At 41.1% G+C, this 23070-nt stretch overlaps 1 protein-coding gene across 1 annotated transcript; it reads left to right on the forward strand.

The window, feature by feature from the left end:
• The first annotated feature begins 6721 nt into the window (after positions 1-6721).
• On the forward strand, positions 6722-15705 carry LOC134339252 (uncharacterized). Its single transcript, XM_063035603.1, has 2 exons — positions 6722-6813; positions 7337-15705. The coding sequence occupies exon 2, from the start codon at positions 7525-7527 to the stop codon at positions 8497-8499; it is 975 nt and encodes a 324-aa protein (XP_062891673.1). The 5' UTR covers positions 6722-6813; positions 7337-7524; the 3' UTR covers positions 8500-15705.
• Positions 15706-23070: the final 7365 nt, after the last annotated feature.

A 23070-nucleotide genomic window follows, 5' to 3' on the forward strand; every position in this document is an offset into this window, starting at 1 on the left:
CCTGCGCCAGTCAAAATAAAATTGAGAAGATTCAGGGAGCCATTCAAAGGGGGGATAGCAGAGAAGTATCACGGTAATTGGGGATAGTATAGTCAGGGGAATAGACAAAGTTCTCTGTCACAGAGATAGAGCAACTCAAAGGCTGTGTTACCTGCTTGGTGCCCGGGTTCGGGAAATCTTAGCTGACCTGCAGAGGAATTTGCAGTGGGAGGGGTAAGATCCAGTTGTTGTGGTCCATTTGGGTATCAACAACATAGGTAGAATGAGGAAAGAGGATCTGCTGAGGGAATTTGAGCAGCTAGGGACTAACTTAAAAAGCAGAACAAAAAAGGTGGTAATCTCTGGATTCCTACCTGAGCCACATGCAGATTGGCATAGGATTAAGAAGATTAGAGAATTTAATGTGTGGCTCAAGGATTCGTGTGTGAGAAATAGGTTTGAATTCATGGGAAACTGGTACCGATATTGGGGAAGGAAGGAGCTGTTCCATCGGGGCGGGCTCACCTGAACCATGATGGGACCTGGATCCTAGCAAATTGCATAACTAGGGTTGTGGATAGGGCTTTAAACTAAATAGCAGGGCGATGGTTTCAACAGATTGAGGTATAGCTAAAGTAAAAGAGAAAAGTGTGGATAAAGATAAAGTAAAAGCAAAAGTTAAAAAAGAGAAAAGTAAGGGTCGAGTGCAGAAAAGTCGTGCAAAAGAGACAAAAAATACTAGATTGTAAGGGCATTATCTGAATGCCCATAGTATTCGAAACAAAGTCAGAGAACCTGTGGCGCAAATCAGTATAAAGGTGTGTGATTTAGCGGCCATTACAGAAATGTGGTTGGAGGGTAGGGAGGATTGGGAATGAATACCCAAGGATATCAGGTAATACAGAAGAATAGGCAGGAAGGTAAAGGAGGTGGGGTAGCACTCTTAATTAAGGATGTGATCAGGACAATAATGAGAGGCAATATAAGATCAAAGGAACAGTATATTGAATCCATTTGGGTAGAGATTAGGAATAGTAAAGGGAAAAAAATCACTGTTGGGATTTGTCTATTGGCCAAAGAAAAGTAAAATTACAGTGGCACAGGCAATAAACCGAGAAATATCTGAGGCATGTAAGAATAGAACAGCAGTTATCATGGGGGACTTTAACTTGCACGCATGATAGCTTTTTGAACAGCATGTTAGTGAACCTACAAGGGGACATGCTATCTTGGATCTAGTGATGTGCAATGAGACAGGTAAAATTAACAATCTTGTAGTTAGGGATCCTCTTAGAAAGAGAGATCACAGTATGATTTAGTTTCCCATACAAAATGGAGGGTGCAATAGTTTGATCTAAAACCACTGATTATGCCTAAACAAGAGAGACCGCAATGGGATGAGGGAGGAGTTGGATAGGGTAGACTGGGATCACAGGCTATATGGTGGGACAGTTGAGGGGCTGTGGAAGACTTTCAAAGAGATTTTTCATGGTGCTCAAGGAAAGTATATTCCAGTTAAAAGCAAGGACAGCAAGGGTGGGGAGAGCCAGCCTTGGATAACTAAGGAAATAAGGAAGGTATCAAATTAAAAGCTCGTGCATACAAAATTGCCAAGAGCAGTGGGAAACTGGAAGAATGGAAAAACTTTAAAAAGCAACAAAGAACCACTAAGTAAGCAACAAAGGGAAGATAGATTGTGAAAATAAACTAGCACAAAATATAAACGTGGATAGTAAAAGTTTTTATAATTATATAAAGCAGAAAAGGGTGGTCAAAGTAAATGTAGGTTCCTTAGAGGACAAGAAGGGGGAATTGATATTGGGTAATGAGGAAACGGCAAAGGATTTGAATGACTATTTTGTGTAGGTCTTCACGGTGGAAAACAAGTCTAACATGCCGAAGAGAGATGATATGGATGCGATGGGAGGTGAGAACCTCAATACAATAGCTATCACTAAAGAGATAGTGCTGAGTAAACTTGTGGGCCTAAAGATAGACAAGTCCCCTGGTCCTGATGGAATGCATCCTAGGGTACTGAAAGAAATGGCAGATGTTATAGTTGAGGCTTTGGTGATAATTTATCAAAATTCTCTGGACTCCGGGCAGGTCCCGATGAATTTGAAGAAGGCAAATGTCACCTCACTGAACTGGCCTATAGTTACCTGCCTTTTGCTCAAAAAAGGATGTAGGCAAAAGGCAGATAACTATAGGCCAGTTAGTAGTTAGGAAAATACTTGAAGCTCTCATTAAGGAAATAGTATTAAGGAAAGAAATGGATCCATCAAGCAGATGCAGTATGGATTCAGCAAAGGCGAGTCCTGTATTTCAAACTTACTGGAGTTCTTTGAGGATATAACAAACACGAAAAGGTGCCACATAAGATAAGGATGCATAGAGTTGGGAGTATGTATTAGCATGGATTGTTACCAGGTTTGGATATGGCCCAAGTGCAGAGTGAGAGACACTGAAGCAGGTCGATAATTCACAGACTTTAATGCAAATAGTGTTAAAAGGAAAGTAAACAATAAACGCTGGGCCAAACAGGGCCATTAACTAAAATTCTCAAATGGAAAATGAAGCCTACACTGTGGGTCAAAAGAACATCTAAATATTAAATGAATACCGCTAGTCTCCAGAGCCAGTTGACTCGACAGTTCAATTTCTCGGGAAAGGCCGAATGGAAATAGGCAGCAAAGCATTGCTATGCTATGTACAAGTCTTGACAAGCACTACAGCGACAAGTAAGGTGTTAAATACTATCACAATTAAACAATCATTAGCTGACATGTGCATATTCACAAGCGCAATTGCCATATCTACTGCACTGCCAAATCCATGGTTGTGACATGGATAGAGAATTAGTTAACCAATAGAAAGCAGAGTGTTGGGATACATGGGCATTTCTCTGGTTGGCAATCAGTGGTGAGCGTTGTGCCGCAGGGGTTGGTGCTGTGCTCGCAACTGTTCACATTAACAATCTGGAAGTGTTAGTTTATCAGTCTGCTGATGTCGCTAAATTGAGTTGAAAAGCAAATAGTGCGGGGGATACGGAGAGTCTATAGAGGGATGTAGGTAGGTTAAGTGAGTGGGGCCCCCTCGGGTTCAGGTGTAACCTGTCCCTTCTGTAGAAGTCGTACGTTCCCGAGAAGAGATCCTAATGATTCAGAAATCTGAGCCCAGTCCCACTTCACTGGTTCCTCAGCCACTCATTCATCTGCCAAATCATCCTATTCTTACTTTCACTGGTGCATGGCACAGGCAGCAGCCCAGAGATTGCTAGAGGTCCTGTTATTCAGTCTCTATTCAGTCTACCTAACTCCTTAAAGTCTCTCTTCTGGACCTCCTCACCCTTCCTAACTATGTCATGTGTACCAAACCTTCTGGCTGCTCATCCCCCTCCTGTAGAATGCAGTGGCCCCGATCTGAGACATCTCTGACTCTGGCATCTGGGTGTCTCAATCATGTCAGCAAAATATCATCATATCAGTACTGATAGGAGATTCTATAGTTTTCCCTCTAACTATGGAATCTCCTATCACTACTGCAGTCTCTACACCTCTCTTTGTTTCTAAGCCACAGTACCAGACTCACTGCCAGAGACCCGGTCCCCTGGTAGATCATCTCACCCAACAATACCCAAAGTGATATCCTTATCATTGAGGGGATTGGCCACAGGACTACTCTGCACTGGTTGCCCATATCCCTTCCTTCCCTTACATTTACCTAGTTACTTACTTCCTGAAAGCTAGCTGTGACCACCTCCCTGTAGCTCCAATCTATCACTTCCTCAATCTCTCTTACAAGTTGAAGGTCATCAAGTGCAGCTCCAGTTTGATTACAACATTTATGCAATGTTTGGATAGGTGCATGGAGAGTAAGGGGTATAGAGGGCTTTGATCCTGCTGCAGGTCAATGGAAGTAGGCATATTAAATGGGTTGGCATAGAATAGATGGGCCAAATGGCCTGTTTCTGTGCTGCACTTTTGTCTGACTTCTAGGACATGTACAGGTCCATGATCTGGATGGAAGAAATGGCTGTAAAATTGATAGCAATGAGATATCATTTACTGTCTCCAAGTCTGGAAGGGATTCACTAGACCAATTGCAGACACATTAGCAAGTTCACACCAAGGAGAGGGTGGTCACCTGCTCAGTGTTGGAAGCTATCATCCAAGCATCTGATCTCCAGAAACACCAGAGTTCACAGTGGGAGAAGCTGTTCATCTATTCTAAGTACGGAAAAGGATTTATTCAGTCGCCAGAGGTACTAAAACACCAGACAGCTCACGCAGCGTTCATCCGTACACCTGTTGCAAATATGGAAAGGGATTCATTCAGTCAACCAACCTTGAGAAGCTCCAGCAAGTTCAGAATAAGTAGAGGTCGCACCCCTGTCATGAATAAGAAAAGAGATTTACTCAATCATTCCTCCTGCTGAGACACTAGCAACTTCTCATCAGGGAAGAAGTTCAAATTAGCTGAATGTTAACATTTTAACCATCATGGTGGCTGAATCCAGATGCAGTTCCTGACCGATTGTTTATGTCAGATTCTGCAGTTCTTGTGGCTGCTCATCACAGCCAGCACCAAAACCTGTCCACTGAACATTGGAACATTGAACATTGTTTTGCTGATGTAAGCCTTAAATTAGACCGGTGTTTAATATTGTGGATCTGTAACGAATACAAGGGGTGATCCTTGTTCGTGGCCTAAGGTAGAAGGAAGTCAATTTTAGAAAGCCTAGCGCATTTATTTTTCCTACATTTACACACTTAGTCCAGTGGTCGTGGAGCATACAGATCCCTTCTTTGTAGAAGTTGGCATCTTGGACCTTCAGAAAGTGGTCCACCGCAGGGGTGATTGATAAGTTTGTGGCCTAAGGTAGAAGGAGATGTGTTATTAACTTCAAACTTTCTGCATTTTCACTCAAAGAGTTGAACTGCACATGCATGTAAAGGGAGCTGTATATCTTATCTCCTTCTACCTTAGGCCACGATTTTATCAATCATGCCCGCTGTGGACCACCTGGAGGTCCAAGACGCTCTCATTACATGCACATGCAGTTGAATTCTTTGAGTGATAATGTAGAAAGTTTGAAGTTAATAACTCATCTCCTTCTACCTTACGCCACAAACTTATCAATCATCCCTAGTAAATTAGTTCTATTTAGATAGATAGATAGATAGACATACTTTATTGATCCCGAGGGAAATTGGGTTTCTTTACAGATGTACCAACCAAGAATAGAGCATAAATATAGCAATACAAAAACCACAAACAATCAAACAACAATATGCAAACTATGCCAGATAGAAATAAGTCCAGGACCAGCCTATTGGCTCAGGGTGTCTGACCCTCCAGGGGAGGAGCTGCAAATTTCGATGGCCACAGGCAGGAACAACCTCCCATGACGCCCAGTGTTGTATCTCGGTGGAATATTGCTGGAATCCAACAGCAAAAAGTTCAAATATCCGGGCTACAAACGCATTCCTGGATCATAATATGACCAGGATTGCACCATCCATTGTTAACCAGAACAGCAAGCCCCCAACTTCGTTATGCTTACCACTCTCAGTGCACTTCCAGTCAGCCCGTAAGGTCTGGAAGCCGTCCATGGAAAAGTTTTGGTTGGGTATGCCCTCGTGCAGCTACGTTTCAATTCAAATCCTTGTCTAGGGTGCTCACTATCTCTACCACATACCCAAAGTACAGAGGAGAGGTGCCGCTCAATCCAGGTGGTCCCTGCCCATATTTCTGTTCCATATCAATATTTTTATATTCATCCCTGCTGTTCACCTCTCGCTTTCCTTGAGATGTCAAATTGCAATTGGTCTCCACTCTGTTGGTGAAGAGGTTTCCCTTGAACTTCCTTCATGACTTTCTGTAGACAGAATAAAATGATGAGCTCACTGTGGTTTTGACCCAGGCATTCTGTATTCTATAGTGCTCTGGACAAAGAAAAATATCGAGGGTGTTAAACTCCTTCTTCTGTGTGCTTTTCAACCTTTTGGGTCATTTTCACTGATTTCAAGGGGCTGTGCCTCACACAGCTCAGTTGTTTCTCTGAAGCATAACGGCAGAATGGTGGGTAAATCTTCAATGCAGCAGGTTTAGAAACCAAAGAGCCAGGACTTTGGGACTTCAAAAAGAGGTGGGGGCTAAAGTTTATTGGGTGGTGGAGGAGGAAATGAGGGTAGGAGGATGTGGACACAGTTGAAACATCAGCAATATTGGGAAACTGATTGACTGAAAAAAATGTCTATTTTTAGGAAATGCTGAAGAAGCTTAGCAGGTCAGGCAGCACCAATGTATGGAGAAGAATAAATAGATGGCGTTTCGGGCTGTGACCCCTAATCATGCCTATACTGTTTATTCCTCTGCTTAGATGCTGCCTGATCTGCTGAGTTTTTCCAGCACTTGTATGTTTGCTCTACATTTCCAGCGTCTTCGGACTCTTGTGTTTTATATCTGCATTTGTAAGTAGATTTGATTTTGACAATTGATGCACGAAATACCGGTTGATATTGAGTATGGTGTTTGTGGGAGCTTGTGCGTTAAAATAACTGCTGTTTTTAAACATGTGGCATAGAACCAGCGCTTGCTGGCACTTTTAATGGCACCCTGTTTACCCAGAAAGCTCTTCGACCAGAACTCGCTAGCGCTGACCCAGCATCAAATGCGCAGGCGTCAACGTCGCACATTGTTTCGAAAATTGCGCATGCGTGTAGTGGACAAAAGAACTCCGGAGGATCAGCGCAGGTGTCAACGTCGCACATTGTTTCGAAAATTGCGCATGCGTGTAGTGGACAAAAGAACTCCGGAGGATCAGCGCAGGTAGGAGTGGGGCTTTGGGTAGGGTATCATCTGTTACGGTGTCCGCACCGCGACTGAGAAACAATTGCGACTTGATTTGGACACACTGTGGTCCCGCGAACTCGGTACAGGTCCCAGTCACTTCCCTCAGTCTGAACCCTACGATCTGTACCCGGGCTCCGGGGAATTTATTTTGCTGATGAGCGAAGCTGCTGACGCCATTTCTGCGGCGCATGCGCGTCGCTGTAACCGTAGTGGGATGGTCAGTGGGTCTTTCCCCGTCAGTCTGGACGTGCAGGCGGAGGGAATGAAGCGGATGGCTTTCCCAGACACTGCCGAGCTCTAGCAAAAGTCTTAGACACCTTTATATTTATATTTCAGATGTTTACTTTTTGTCTTCTACATTAGTGTGTCAGTAGAAAAGAGCAACTTTTAGATTTCCAAACATTCATTTTCCCAAAAAAGAGAAATGTTTATATTTCGATAAGGAAAGGAACATTAATTAATAGACCACATTTTAAATGAAAACTTTATTACTTTATAGGTATATAGCCCACTGCATGATTAAACAAAGATAACAAACAGATCAATGACGTGTTGAATGAACCAAACTGCTTAACTGAAACTGAAACAGGTGTAGAAGGAATCAAACTGGGCGAAGGACAACCAAACTAAAAGGTGAGGGTGTGGCAGATGTGACAATTTAACCTTGAAATCCTCAATTCTTACACAATGGCAAGAGTGAGCATTGCAACAAGACACAAGGTGGTCATCCTGCATCAGCAAGGTCTCTCCCAAGCGGAAATTTCGCGGCAGACAGGTGTTTCAAGATGTGCTGTCAAAGCTCTTCTGAAGAAGCACAAAGAAACAGGCAAAATTGAGGACCAGAAACGCAGTGGCCGGCCACGGAAACTGAGTGCAGCAGAAGAGAGGTACATCATACTGACATCCCTTCTAAATCGGAAAAAGTCCAGCACCGCTATTAGCTCTGAACTCACAGAAACTACTGGAACTCAAGTACACCCTTCTACAGTTCGGAGAAGTCTTGTCAGAAGTGGTCTTCTGAAGCTGAAAGAATGTAAGACAGCTCAGACTCGATTTGAAGTGGGTGGTCCTGTGAGTGACGCTTGCAATGACACTACAAGTAAGGCTAGTGCTGCCGGCGTTCCACCCAGTGAAACACCTGCTTCTGAAGCTCCACCTGAAGAATTAAAGCTTACAGTGAGCAGTCTCCCTATGCAGCGCTGCTACCGGAAATCCAGAGAATTACAGCCTACGTCGGACAGGCGCCGGAAACAGGGACACCCTCTGAACTCCGAGGAATTACAGGATGGGCATTGCATAGACTCTGCAGAGTCGCCCAGCGACTCAAGTGAGGATGACAGTGATGAAGCACTAAGATTGACGGCTATGTCACAACTTTCTCCAATAAAGACCAAGGGAGTGAAGGTACATATGACTGAAGATGAAACTATTGATAAGCTAGTGGTAGATCCATCAACTATTGCTCAACCACTCAACAATCTCCTGAAGGACAGGGAAAGGCATGGCAGCGTGGTGGTTAGCACAACACTTTACAGTACCAGCAACCCATGTTCAACTCCTGCTGCTGTCTGTAAGAAGTTTGTACGTTCTCCCCGTGACCGTGTGGGTTTCCTCCGGGTGCTCCGGTTTCCTCCCAAAGTCCAAAGACGCAGTGGTTGGTAGGTTAATTGGTCTTTATAAATTGTCCTGTGATTAGGCTTGGGTTAAATCAGGTGTTGCTGTGCGGTGCAGCTTGAAGGACTGGAAGGGCCTATTCTGCCTTGTATCTCAATAAATAAATGAAGTGCTCAGACGATCCTCTTGATTTTTAATGAAGAACAACTGTGAGCATTTCAAACTTTAAAGGTGACATTGTGCACTGCATCTGCATTAAGAATCCTGATAGAGGTACATAATACACCCTGTATATCAAAGAAGAACACATGATAGCAGTCGTAATTCAAGAACATGGAGCCTGACAGCATCGTGTTCATTATTACGTTGCCAAAGATCTGATTGTATACACTGATGATTCAGTGCTTGAGAGAGGAATTTGAATGATGATTTATGGAATCGAAATGCTGGCATCAAGAAGCGTGGCTCCTGGTACCTCTGTGCAACAGGCAAAACTAAAAGCTTTGATTGAAGTCTGTAAATTGGCAAAAGAAAGATCAGATTATATTGCCATTAATTCTCAATATGCTTTTGGAGTTGTCCATGGTTGTGGAACTCTATGGAGACAGAGGTTTTCTTAAGGCTGTAGGAATCCCAATCAAGAATGGCCGTATTATACAAGAGCTTATGGATGTCAGGAAACTGTTGTCAAAAGTTGTTGTATTAAAATATAAAAGCCACTCCAAAATGACTACATTGGAAAGCTGTGGGAATGCATTGGTGGATGAAATTGCAGAAAAGGTTAGCAAGAAATATATAGTGAACCCAACAACTGGAATTTTGAAAACAAAGGTGAACTCTGCAGAAGAACATACAAGATAATCTGGTACAGCAAATATACATATTGGTGTGCAAAAGATATTTGACAGATTCTCCCAGTGGTGGTGGAATCCATCGTTCAGGGCACAAGCTTGACAAAAGTTTGAAAGGTGCATGACTTGCCAGAAAATAAATCCTTCAGCAGCAGAAAAACTACCACATTTAAGTGCTCCTTCCCCACCTGGTCCACTTTCACAGTTACAAGTAGACTACATTTCCTACTAAGGATACTAAACTGGTAATATTGTGCAAGTTTTCAAGATGAGTGGAAGCTATTCCAGCAAGGAAAGCTACTGACACACACACACCTGTATTCCTGGATGGGGGATCGCCACGTCACATTGACTCCAGCCAAAGAACACATTTCACTGGTAGTGTTTGTCAGGAATTAAATCAACTGATGAATATTGAATGGAATTTTCATTGTCCACATTATCCAGAATCATCAGGACAAGTAGAATGATTGAATGGAATCATTAAAAAAATGACTGACCAAGTATCATAAGGAAGGTGTACCACAGCTTACAGCTCTTTCTGTGATCTTATGTAGCATAACAACTCCTCCAAGCAAGACAAATAAACTTAAGTCCAATCGAGCTGGTAACAGATCATCCTCTGTCCTACTGGGGCAGCATGGCAGTGTAGTGGTTAGCATAACACTTTACAGTACCAGCAACCTGGGTTCAATTCCTGTATGTTCTTTCTTCGACTGTGTGAGTTTCCTCCAGGTGCTCTACTTTCCTCCCACAGACCAAAGACGTACCGGTTAGACTGGGGTTGAGTAGGTGGGCTGCTGGGTGGCGTGGCTCAGAGGGCCTGCTCCACGCTATATCTCAATACAATACATGTCACTCCTGGGAGCCCTCTATATCAGGGAGGCTGATACACACATTATGGCAGACAGTTTAGTTAACTATTGTCTGAACTTAACCGAAGCTGTCAGGGCTGCTTCTCAACCATTTCTGCTGCTTGGGAGGACACACCCTGATTTCTGGTGATTGGGTCTTGATAAGAAAACATGCAAGGAACCGCTGGGAGCTGGAAGTGAGCTGAAGTGGTATCCTATGAAAACAATAAGTGCTGTGATTAATGTGCTAGTAACCTCTTGGTCACAGTGCCTACACTGCTTAGCTACACTAAGGAAATTATTAACCAACCAGAAGACTACTACTGCAAGTGAGTTAAAGTACTTTACAAAGACACAAGCACTGCGGCTAATGTACCAGTAACTTCTGTCACAGTCTATGCTGCTTGCCTACAGTGAACAAATTACTAACCAGCCAGAAGACTTCAAACAAGTTGAAAACTACTGGACATTATCGTTTCTTCTAATATTATTTGTTACTAAATTTTTGCCAATTTTCTCACTTATAATTCGCCTGTTGAGATGTCTCATTATGTATACTTACATTATTGATGATCTGAAATATTACAATTCAACAAAGCTCCTGTAAGGAATAAATGGTCTAAGTTCATGGAACAGTATGTACTTTTTGTGCAGAGAGGGAACCTACAGCTCCTTTCCATGTGATCAGTTAGGATCTTGTATGTTTTTCCTGCCGTAAGACATACATACACCTTATCTTTACCTCCTAAGTCTAGGACAACGGTTCCCAACCCGGGGTCCATAGACCCCTTGGTTAGTAGGGGTGCATGGCACAAAAAGGATTGGGAACTCCTGCTCTAGAAGTAAATGAGTTATTTCAGAAGGAGATCATTTAGCATTAATTTTATTCCCATTTTTTGGTGTTGCAAGGAGTATACAGGAGATTAAAAATGTTCCTACAGCCTTAGGAAGAGTAAGGAATGACACTGCTGAATATGGGAAAAGTAACAACAGAAATGACCCCCATGTGTAAGGTGGTTCTTTAAAATTACATGACATTAGATCTTCTCTTAGCAGTTAAGGGGGAACGTGGCCAGTTATAACCAAGGAGTGTTGTACTGACATAACTGATGAATCTTAAGCCATAACTCATTTGGCTGATAGTATTCATAAAGAAGCACCTGAAATACATCAATCTGATTGATGGGATTTCTTTGATAGGATTCATTCAAGTCTCAGAAGCTAGGGTTACTCAATATTATGAGTCATATTAATTATACTAATACGCCTTATCGCACATCTTTTTTACTTGTTTAAAGGTGATCATTAATAGAACAGTTCAAACTCGAGTAAGTGTGCCTAATAATCTGCCTAACTATGACATAATCTTATGAATGCTTTGAAGAATATATACCCTTTGATATATTTTTTAAATACTTTATTTTCAAAATTTTCAAAAACAAAATCAACAAGAACATATAAGCTCAGACATGTGTGAAAATAAAATGAGCAAAAAAAAGGGGAAAAAAAGGACATAACATTGGAGGGATGCCCGTTGTACAGAGTGCTGAAAAGTGCTAAACATTAAGTCTCGAATGAGGGCCGTGAGAGATTAGCTGGGGGGAAATTGTTCATCTGCCCCCGGCCTCGTCTAGGTAGACAAGAAATGGATCCCAGATAGCCGAAAATTTTATAATTGAATTGGTTCTCAAGAACCTGAGTCTCTCCGTCTGTATGACTGAGACCATGTCAGCCATCCATCTCTGGAAGGAAGGGGGAGGGGGTGATTTCCATTCCTTCAAGATAAGTCTTTTAGCGACAGTCATTGCCAGCATCAGAGATTGTTGTATGGCTGTAGGGAAGCACAGAGTGGATTGTGAACAGCCAAAGATGGCGAGACCAGCTTCCAAGGGGAAGGAACTTTTATAGGTCTTTGAGTATCAGTCAAATATTTTGGACCAAAATCCAGTCAGTGAAGGGCAAAACCAAAAGGTGTGTGATAACGTGCCCTCTGTCCCTTGACATCTGTCACACATTGGCAAGACAGAAGGGTAAATCCTGTGCAACCTGAGTTTAGAATAGTGAAGATGGTGGACAACTTGGAACTGGATCAGTTGGTGTCTGCTGTTAGCAGAGCAAGCCTGTACCATGACAAACTCTTGTCCCAGGCAGCTTCAGATAGTTCAATGCCCAATTCCTCTCTCCAGGCCTCCCTGATCTTCACAGTAGAGGCTATCTTCTTCGACTGTCCATCGATTTTGATGTTGACTGTGCTGAGAGTTTAGTCTCTGCAGGCACGTTTATGGGCCACAAGACCAGCATTGGATCGGCACTGTCTCCCACATCGGTTGCATTTGTGATTTGACTGGTCTAGCACCGAATGTCTGCGTTCATGACCTGCTTCATATTTCTTCTGCCTTTTCTCCTCGATAGCTGGGATTGACTTCTTGACAATACAGTGCCAACCTCTTCTGTCCAAAGCATTTTTCTCCCAGGTGTTGACATTCATGTCAGTGTTCTTCATATGGCGCTTGCGCACATCTTTGTAGTGCAGCTTCTGACCGCCGTGCTTCCTCTTTCCTTCATGTAGCTCACCAGAGAAAACAGCTCTGGGTAAACGATCACCGCTCATTCTCATGACAGTAACCAGTCCAACACAGCTGAGAAGCTGTAATGAGCGATTCTATGCTGACTGGCCCAGCACATTTGAGCACCTCCACATCTGGTACCCACTCTTGCCACTTGATGTGTAATATTTGGCGTAAAAGCCTGTGTTGTGTCTTGGTCAATTTCTTGATGTGCTTCTGATACAATGTCATCGTTTCAGTTGAATAAAGCAGAGATGGTAAAACACCTGTAGTACAACCATCAAACAAACGTACAAACTTAGAGACGAGATGTCTGGAGTCAGGAGGGTTCTTTAAGATATCAAAAGAGATATGCTTCCCTGGAAGGATTTCAAAATTACAAATCTTGGATTGGACGTAGTGTCTAATTTGTAAGTAACGAAAAAAGTGCGAATGAGGCAGCTCAAATTTCTCTTTCAGCAGACTAAATGTTGCAAACCATTCCTCTATGTACAGGTCTTCAATAGAAACTAGGCCCTTCTCCCTCCAAGCAAGGTAGGTTTTGTCTGACCATGAGGGTAGAAAGGAGTGATTGAAACAGATTGGTGTTTGTACAGAGGTCTCTGGCAGATTCAGAACACTCCTAATCTGATTTAGAATTCTGACGGAGTTTTTCAAAACGAAACTTAGGCATTTTGAAGTCCCAGGCTTTTCTAACTTAGAGAACAGCATGGCTGGTAAGGAGGAATTGACATCAGAGTTAGACTCCATATGTAGTCACAAGGGGGCCCCAGGGGCTTAGTTATCCGGAGCCCCCCGTTGCAGTAATAGTGTCTGAATACAGGTAATCCCAGCCCTGCTTCAGACTTGGGCTTTTGCAAATGAATTTTCAAAATCCGGTGGTTCTTGTAATTTCAGATGTAAGACAAAATTATGGAGTCCAACTCTTTAAAGAAGGCTGATGTAAGAAAAACGGGGAGATTTTGACAAAGATAGAGAAACCTAGGAAGGGAAACCATTTTAATTGAACTTATACGACCAATCGTGGACAGAGGTAGGGTTTTCCAACTTTCTGTTTAACTTTTGAGATAAACTCCACGAAGTTTAATTTAAATATTAGTTTAGGATCTTTGGGTATTGCCAAGCCAAGTTAAGTAAAGTGATCTTTAATGACTTTAAACGGGACACTTTCCAAAAAACACAGCGTGTAGATGTCGGAGAGGGGCACAAAGTCACTTTTTGTCCAATTGATTGAGTATCCCGATACACGAGGAAATCTGCAGATGCTGGAATTTCAAGCAACGTCGACTGTACCTCTTCCTAGAGATGCTGCCTGGCCTGCTGTGTTCAGCAGCAACTTTTATGTGTGTTGCTTGAGTATCCTGGTAGTCTGCCAAAAGAAGTGATTAAATCTAGAAGAAGGTGGACTGAGTTTTCTGAGTTTTGTAAGTACAGTATCACATCGTCGGCATATAAACTTATAAGTGTTTCAATATCTCCCACTTTCAAACCCACAATATTTGGGTGACTTCTTATTTTTAGGGTGAGGGGCTCTACTGCGACGGCAAAGAGGGCCAGTGAGAGAGGGCAACCCTGCTGATCTGAACAGTGTAGGGGAAACACAGTTGAATTGTCGCCTTTGGTTATAATAGAACACATTGGGCTGGCGTATATCAGTTTTACCCGGGATATAAATGACTCGCCAAACCCAAATCTGTACAGTGACTCAAACATGTAGGCCACTCAATCTGGTCAAAGCCTTCTGTGCATCAAAGGATAAGATTGCTGCCCCACTAGCTTTCCCATGATCATACATAGTATTAAGGAGACGTCTGACATTGGAAAAAGGGAACCTGCCCAGGATGAATTTATTTAGCCAGTTACCCAGCATTTTAGTGATTACCTTTCTATCCAAGTTCTGAAGTGCAATGGGCCTGTAGCTGACCGGGTCTGTTTCCTCTTTACCTTTCTTTAGAATGAGGGAAATGTTAGCCTCATACAATGTTTCAGGCAAGGCTTTGTCTCTCTAGAGCAAGATATCATTCTGAGGAGAAGTGGGGCGAGGATATCACAAAATTTCTTATAAAATTCGCAGCCAAATCCATCCGGCCCAGCTGCCTTGCCAGACGGAAATGACTTAATGGCAGAGGTTATTTCTTCCAATGTGAAGTCAGAATCTAGGTCCTCCCTAGCAGCGTCACTAAATTTCGGCATTACACGAGAGTCAAGTTATTCAAATCAGATGGAGTGGCATCGCATTTAAAAGTGTAGAGTTCACTGTAAAATTCTTTAAAACAGTCATTTACCTCCTTGGGGTTAGTTAACTGGATGCCCACCCTCAATCTAATGCAGTGATATTAAATATCCTAAGTAATTTTTTGATTATGTTATACTTAATGTGGATACCACAAGATTTTCTGCCTCTGAATTGTCAGATGTAATGATTCTCAAAGCGTGATTTAGAATCAAAGGTCGAATTGCTGAGTCTGACAGTTTAATTTTTGAATTACACTGTCTAGTTATCATTTTCTTTGCAGTCTAACAATTATTTGTTTGTATTTTAAGTAGCATTTATATACATAGTAGTTTAATATGCCTTCTAGTGGCTATACAAAGTATAATTCTAGAAGCTTCTTTGTTCTTTCATTAAATAAATGAACATTTTCTCATTGGTTAACTTATACTGCAGTATTCACTAAGTGGTTTTGAACCGGTCTATTGTTATTTATGGATTTGAATGCAATTTTTAAAATTTTGGGTATAAAAGTAGCTGTTTCACACTAGGTGTAATCTGTAGATCCTCTCTTCAAGTTGTAAGGCCCTTGTCACTGTTCTGCTCCTGTTCGCTTTGTTGTCTAACTCCTAATAAACTGTTCATGTATTATACCTTTCCTGATTTTTCAAAAAACTGTGGATTCGAACACCAGAATCCAACATGAGAATCAGATTAACATGTATACAGTTAATATAAGATGATTGATGTGGCTATAAACTGCTTTCAAAAAAATATTGCATGTTTCATGTTTTATTGTTTTACAACATTGAATCACAGTGGATTTAATTTGGCTTTTTTTGCCACTGATCAACAAAACAAAACTTTCTTTGTACTCTTTCAACCTTATTTACATCTTTCCTGTAGGTAGGTGGCCAAAACGTCACACAATATTCTAAACTAGGCCTCAACAATGTATTATACAACTTCAACATAACATCCCATTGCCTATACTCTATACTTTGATTTATGAAGATCAGTGTGCCAAAAGCTTTCTTTACAACCCCATCTACCTGTGAAGCCGCTTTCAACAAATTATAGATCTGTATTCACAGATCCCTTTGCTTTCCTCAGTGCCTTACCGTTCAACTGCCCTAGTTGGTCCTACCGAAATGCAACACCTCACACTTGTCTGAATTAAATCCCATCTGCCATTTTTCCAGCTGATGCAGATCCTACTGCAAGCCATGATAGCCTTCCTCGCTGTCTACTACACCGCCAATCTCAGTGTCATCTGCAAATTTACTGATCCAGTTAATCACATTATCATCCAGATTGTTGATATAGTTGGTAATCAACAATGGACCCAGCATCAATCCATGCAGCACACCACTAGTCACAGGCCTCCAGTCAGAAAGGCAACCATCTACTACCAGTCTTTTGACTTCTCTCACAAAGCCAATGACTAAACCAATTTACTACCTCATCTTGAATGATGAGCAACTGACTGAACCTTCTTGACTAACCTCTTAAGTGGGACCTTGTCAAATGTCTTTATATAGGCAACATCCACTGACTTGCCATCATCCACCTTCCTGATAACTTCCTTCAACAACTCTGTCAGATTGGTTGGACACGATCTACCACACATGAAGCCATGCTGGCTATCCTTACTCTCTTTGTCTATCCAAATACTTATATATTCAGTCCCTTAGAATACTTTTCAATAAATTTCCCACAACTGATGTCGGACTTACTGATCTATAATTTCGTTGTTGATGTTCAGAACCTTTCTGAACCAGCAGAACAACATTGGCTATTCCCCAATCCTGTGGCTAACAATCTCCTGTTGCTAAGGATGTTTTAAATATCTCTGCTAAGGCCCTGGCAATTTCTGCAGCTGCCTTCAGTAGGGTCGGTGGGAGCACCATGGATTTATGCATTCTGATTTGTCTCAGGATAGCAAGCACCTCCTCCATTGTCATGTGTATAGGGTCCGTGAAGTTGGTGCCACTTTTCCTCACTTCAGTAGGCTCTGTGACCAGCTCCCGAGTAAATACAGACAGAAAAAAAATATTTTAAGATTTCGCTCATCTGTTTTGCCTCTACACATGGTTTACAATTCTGATCTTCCAGAGGACCAATTTTGTCCCTTGCATTCCTTTTAGAACATAGAATAGTACAGCACAGTACAGGCCCTTCGGACCACATTGTTGTGCCGACCCTCAAACCCTGCCTCCCATGTAACCCGCCACCTTAAATTCCTCCATATACCTGTCTAGTAGTCTGTTAAACTTCATGAGTGTATCTGCCTCCACCACTGACTCAGGCAGTGTATTCCACACACCAACCACTCTCTGAGTAAAAAACCTTCCTCTAATATCCCCATTGAACTTCCCACCCCTTACCTTAAAGCCATGTCCCCTTGTGTTGAGCAGTGCTGCCCTGGGGAAGAGACGCTGGCTACCCACTCTATCTATTCCTCTTAATATCTTGTATACCTCTATCATGTCTCCTCTCATCTTCCTTCTCTCCAAAGACTAAAGCCCTAGCTCCCTTAATCTCTGATCATAATTCATACTCTTTAAACCAGGCAGCATCATGGTAAATGTCCTCTGTACCATTTCGAATGCTTCCACATCCTTCCAATAGTGAGGCGACCAGAACTGGACACAGTACTCGAAGTGTGGCCGAACCAGAGTTTTATAGAGCTGCGTCATTACCTCGCGACTCTTAAACTCTATCCCTCGACCTATGAAAGCTAACACCCCTTAAGCTTTCTTCACTACCCTATCTACCTGTGAGGCAACTTTCAGGGATCTGTGGACATGTACCCCCAGATCCCTCTGCTCCTCCACATGACCAAGTATCCTGCCATTTGCTTTGTACTCTGCCTTGGAGTTTGTCCTTCCAAAGTGTACCGCATCACACTTCTTAGGGTAGAACTCCATCTGCCACTTCTCAGCCCACTTCTGCATCCTATCAATGTCTCTCTGCAATCTTCGACAATCCACTACACTCTCTACAACACCAGCCACCTTTATGTCATCTACAAACTTGCCAACCAACCCTTCTACCCCCATATCCAGGTCGTTAATAAAAATCACGAAAAGTAGAAGTCTCCGCACCGATCCTTGTGGGACACCACTAGTCACAACCCTCCAATCCGAATGTACTCCCTCCACCACGACCCTGTGCCTTCTGCAGGCAAGCCAATTCTAAATCCACCTGGCCAAATTCCCTGGATCCCATGCCTTCTGACTTTCTGAATAAGCCTATTGTGTGGAACCTTGTCAAATGCCGTACTAAAATCCATATAGATCACATCCACTGCACTACCCTCATCTATATGCTTGGTCACCTCCTCAAGAACTCTATCAGGCTTGTTAGACCCGATCTGCCCTTCACAAAGCCATGCTGACTGGCTCTGATCAGACCATGATTCTCTAAATGCCCATAGATCCTATCTCTAAGAATCTTTTCCAACAGCTTTCCCAACACAGACGTAAGGCTCACTGGTCTATAATTACCCGGACTATCCCTACTGCCTTTTTTGAACAAGGGGACAACATTCGCCTCCCTCCAATCCTTCGGTACCATTCCTGTAAGCAACGAGGACGTAAAGATCCGAGCCAGAGGTTTAGCAATCTCTTCCCTCGCCTCATGGAGCAGCCTGGGGAATATTCCGTCAGGCCCCGGGGACTTATCTATCCTAATGTATTTTAACAACTCCAACACCTCTCCCTTAATATCAACATGCTCCAGAACATCAAGCTCACTCATATTGTCCTCACCGTCATCAAGTTCCCTCTCATTGGTGAATACCGAAGAGAAGTATTCATTGAGGACCTCGCTCACTTCCACCATCTCCAGGCACATCTTCCCACCTTTATCTCTAATTGGTCCTACCTCCACTCCTGTCATCCTTTTTTTCTTCACATAATTGAAGAATGCTTTGGGGTTTTCCTTTACCCTACTCGCCAAGGCCTTCTCATGCCCTCTTCTTGCTCTTCTCAGACCCTTCTTAAGCTCCTTTCTTACTTCCCTATATTCCTCAATAGACCCATCTGATCCTTGCTTCCTAAACCTCATGAATGCTGCCTTCTTCCACCTGACTAGATTTTCCACCTCACATGTCACCCATGGTTCCTTCTCCCTACCATTCTTTATCTTCCTCACCGGGACAAATTTATCCCTAACATCCTGCAAGAGATCTCTAAACATGGACCACATGTCCATAATACATTTCCCTGCAAAAACATCATTCCAATTCACACCTGCAAGTTCTAGCCTTATAGCCTCATAATTTGCCCTTCCGCAATTAAAAATTTTCCTGTTCTCTCTGATTCTGTTCTTTTCCATAATAATGCTAAAGGCTAGGGAGCGGTGGTCACTGTCCCCCAGATGCTCACCCACTGAGAGATCTGTGACCTGACCCGGTTCATTACCTAGTACTAGATCTAGTATGGCATTCTCCATAGTCAGCCTACTGTGATAGGAATGAGTCCTGGACACACTCTGCCCCATCTAAACCCTTGGAACTAATCAGGTGCTAATAAATATTAGGGAAGTTAAAGTCACCCATGATAACAACCCTGTTATTTTTGCACCATTCCAAAATCTGCCTCCCAATCTGCTCCTCTGTATCTCTGCTGCTAACGAGGGGACCTATAGAATACCCCCAACAGAGTAACTGCTCCCTTTCTGTTCCTGACTTTCACCCATACTGACTCAAAAGAGGATCCTGCTACATTACCCACCCTTTCTGTAGCTGTAATAGTATCCCTGGCCAGTAATGCCACCCCTCCTCCCCTTCCCCAACCCCCATCCCTTTTAAAGCACAGAAATCCAGGAATATTGAGAATCCATTCCTGCCCTGGTGCCAGCCAAGTCTCTGTAATGGCCACTATATCATAATTCCATGTATGTATCCAAGCTCTCAGTTCATCACCTTTGTTCCTGATGCTTCTTGCATTGAGGTGCACACACTTCAGCCGTTCTACCTTACTACTTTTACATCGTTTATTCTGCTTCTCTTTCCTCAAAGTCTTTCTATATGTTAGATCTGGCTTTACTCCATGCACTTCTTTCACTGCTCTATTGCTCCGGATCCCATCCCCCTTGCAAATTAGTTTAAACCCTCCCGAACCATGCCAGCAAACCTACCTGCAAGGATATTGCTCCCCCTCGAGTTCAGGTGCAACCCATCCAATCTGTACAGGTCCCACCTTCCCCAGAAGAGATCCCAATTATCCAAAAATCTAAAACACTGCTCCCTGCACCTACTCCTCAGCCACGCATTCAACTGCTATCTCCTCCAATTCTTACCATCACTGTCAGGTAGCACTGGCAGCAATCCTGAGAATGCCACCCTTTTTTTTAATATAATTTTTATTTGAGTTTTCAAAACGAATACATGAAAGATAAAATCTACCCTCCCCCCTCCCCCCCCCCATATATAGTCCTACCTAAAAAAAGAAGAGCCGCCTGGGTATTGGAAGGTTTCCACATGCTCCATGGGATTCAAAATAAATTTGGTCTAATTATTCGTTACTTTCCCCAAGGGACCAAGATCTTTTTCGGAGCACTTAAATATGCCATCCTATCTTTTGTAAATAAGGGCGCCAAATATTCAAAAATGTTACATATTTATCTCTTAAATTATAAGTAATTTTTTCGAGTGGAATAGAATTAGCCATTTCATTATTCCAACGATCCATACTTAAATACGAATCAGATTTCCAAATAACTGCTATAGTCTTCTTAGCTACTGCCAATGCAATTTTTATAAATTCTTTCTGATATTTATTCAATTTAAGTTTCGGCTTTATCCCTTCAATATCACCTAATAGAAATAATACAGGGTTATGTGGAAGTTGAATTCCAGTAATTTGTTCCAATAAGACTCTTAGATTTATCCAAAAGGGTTGAATTTTAAAACAAGACCGAGTAGAATGTAAAAAAGTACCAATTTCTTGATTACACCAAAAGCATTTATCGGATAGATTTGAATTTAATCTATTTATTTTTTGTGGTGTAATATATAATTGGTGTAAAAAATTATATTGTACTAATCTAAGTCGAACATTTATTGTATTTGTCATACTGTCAAGACAAAGTCTTGACCAATTTGTTTCATCAATATTAATATTCAGATCTGTTTCCCATTTTTGCTTTGACTTATGGATTCCTTGTTTAATTGTCTGTTCTTGAATCAAATTATACATACAAGAAATAATTTTTTTAATTTTCCCTTTTTGAATTAAAATTTCAATTTCATTAGGTTTTGGCAAAAACATTGTTTGACCCAGCTTACCTTTTAAGTAAGCCCTTAATTGAAGGTAACAAAAGAAAGTATTATTTGATATTTTATATTTATCCTTTAATTGTTCAAATGACATCAATATACCTCGTTCATAACAATCTCCTATAAATTTAATCCCTTTTTGGTACCAATTATATACAAGTTGATTGTCCATTGTAAAAGGAATAAGTCTGTTTTGGAACAAAGGTCTCCTTGCTAATAGAGATTTCTGTGTTTCGTTATCAACATTTATCTTATTCCATAGATCAATCAAATGTGTTAATATAAGAGATTCTTTCTTTTCCCGTATCCATTTAGATTCCCATTTATATATAAAATTTTCAGGTCTATTTTCTCCTATCTTGTCTAATTCTATTTTAATCCATGCTGGTTTTCGATCATCGAAGAAAGATGCAATAAATCTAAGCTGATTTGCCTTATAATAATTTTTAAAGTTTGGAAGTTGTAACCCTCCTAACCCAAATTTACATGTCAATTTTTCCAATGATATTCTTTACATTTTACCTTTCCAAAGAAATTTTCTCACACATTTATTTAACTCTTGAAAAAATTTCTGCGGCTGTTGTATTGGTAATGTTTGAAGCAAATACTGTAATCTAGGAAATATATTCATTTTTACAACATTGACTCTACCTATTAATGTTATTGGTAGTATCATCCATTTGTCAAAATCTTCTTGAATTTTTTTCAATAGTGGTAAATAATTAAATTTATATAAATTCTTTACATCATTATCAAGTCTTATACCTAAATACTTTATACCATTTACCAGCCATCTAAATTGGGTTATTAATCGACATTGACTATAGTCTCCTTTAGTAAGAGGTAAAATTTCACTTTTATCCCAATTTATTTTGTAACCTGATACCTTCCCATATTCATCCAATCTAGAAGATAATTTATGTAACGAATGTTGTGGGTTTGTTAAGTAGATCAAAACATCATCAGCAAAAAGATTAATTTTATATTCCTCCTGATCAACTCTAAAACCCATAATATCTGGATCATTTCTGATTAGTTCTGCTAATGGCTCTATCGCCAGTACAAATAAAGCAGGTAATAATGGACAACCTTGTCTAGTTGACCTTTTTAACTGGAATGGTGTTGAAATTTGAGAGTTTGTCACTACTTTAGCCTTAGGATTAGAATTTAAAGTTTTAATCCAATTTATAAAAGATGTTCCTAACCCATATTTTTCTAATACTTTAAATAAAAAATCCCATTCTAATCTATCAAATGCTTTTTCTGCATCCAAGGCTACTACTATACTCTTCTCGTCCCTTTTTTGTGCCAAATGAATTATACTGAGTAGCCGGGTTACATTATCTGCCAGTTGTCTATTTTTAATAAATCCTGTTTGATCCATATGTATTAATTTTGGTAAATATTTAGATAATCTATTTGATAAAATTTTTGCTATTATTTTATAATCCATATTCAATAGAGAAATAGGCCTGTATGATGTTGGTTTCATAGGGTCTCTGTCTTTTTTTGGCAATACTATTACAATCGCTGTTGAAAAAGATTCTGGGAGTTTGTGTTTTTTCTGCTTGACGTATTAGTTCCATAAAGAGAGGAAATAATAAATCTTTAAATTTTTTATAAAATTCAGGTGGAAAACCATCTTCTCCTGGAGATTTATTACTTTGGAGTGATCCTAAAGCTTCTTCAACTTCTTTTAATGTAAAAGGCATATCTAATCCCTTCTGTTCTTCCAAATTCAATTTTGGAAGAGATACTTGTGATAAAAACCTTTCTATCTCATTAACATCATTTTGTGATTCTGATTGATATAATTCAGAATAGAAACTTTTAAAGGTTTCATTTATTT

Source organism: Mobula hypostoma, chromosome 29 (assembly GCF_963921235.1).
Source record: "Mobula hypostoma chromosome 29, sMobHyp1.1, whole genome shotgun sequence".
Classification (NCBI taxonomy): domain Eukaryota; kingdom Metazoa; phylum Chordata; class Chondrichthyes; order Myliobatiformes; family Myliobatidae; genus Mobula; species Mobula hypostoma.

What these genes read in the sequence shown, in the direction of transcription:
- LOC134339252 (XM_063035603.1), top strand. Translation starts at nt 7,525, where the DNA reads ATGGCAAGAGTGAGCATTGCAACAAGACACAAGGTGGTCATCCTGCAT.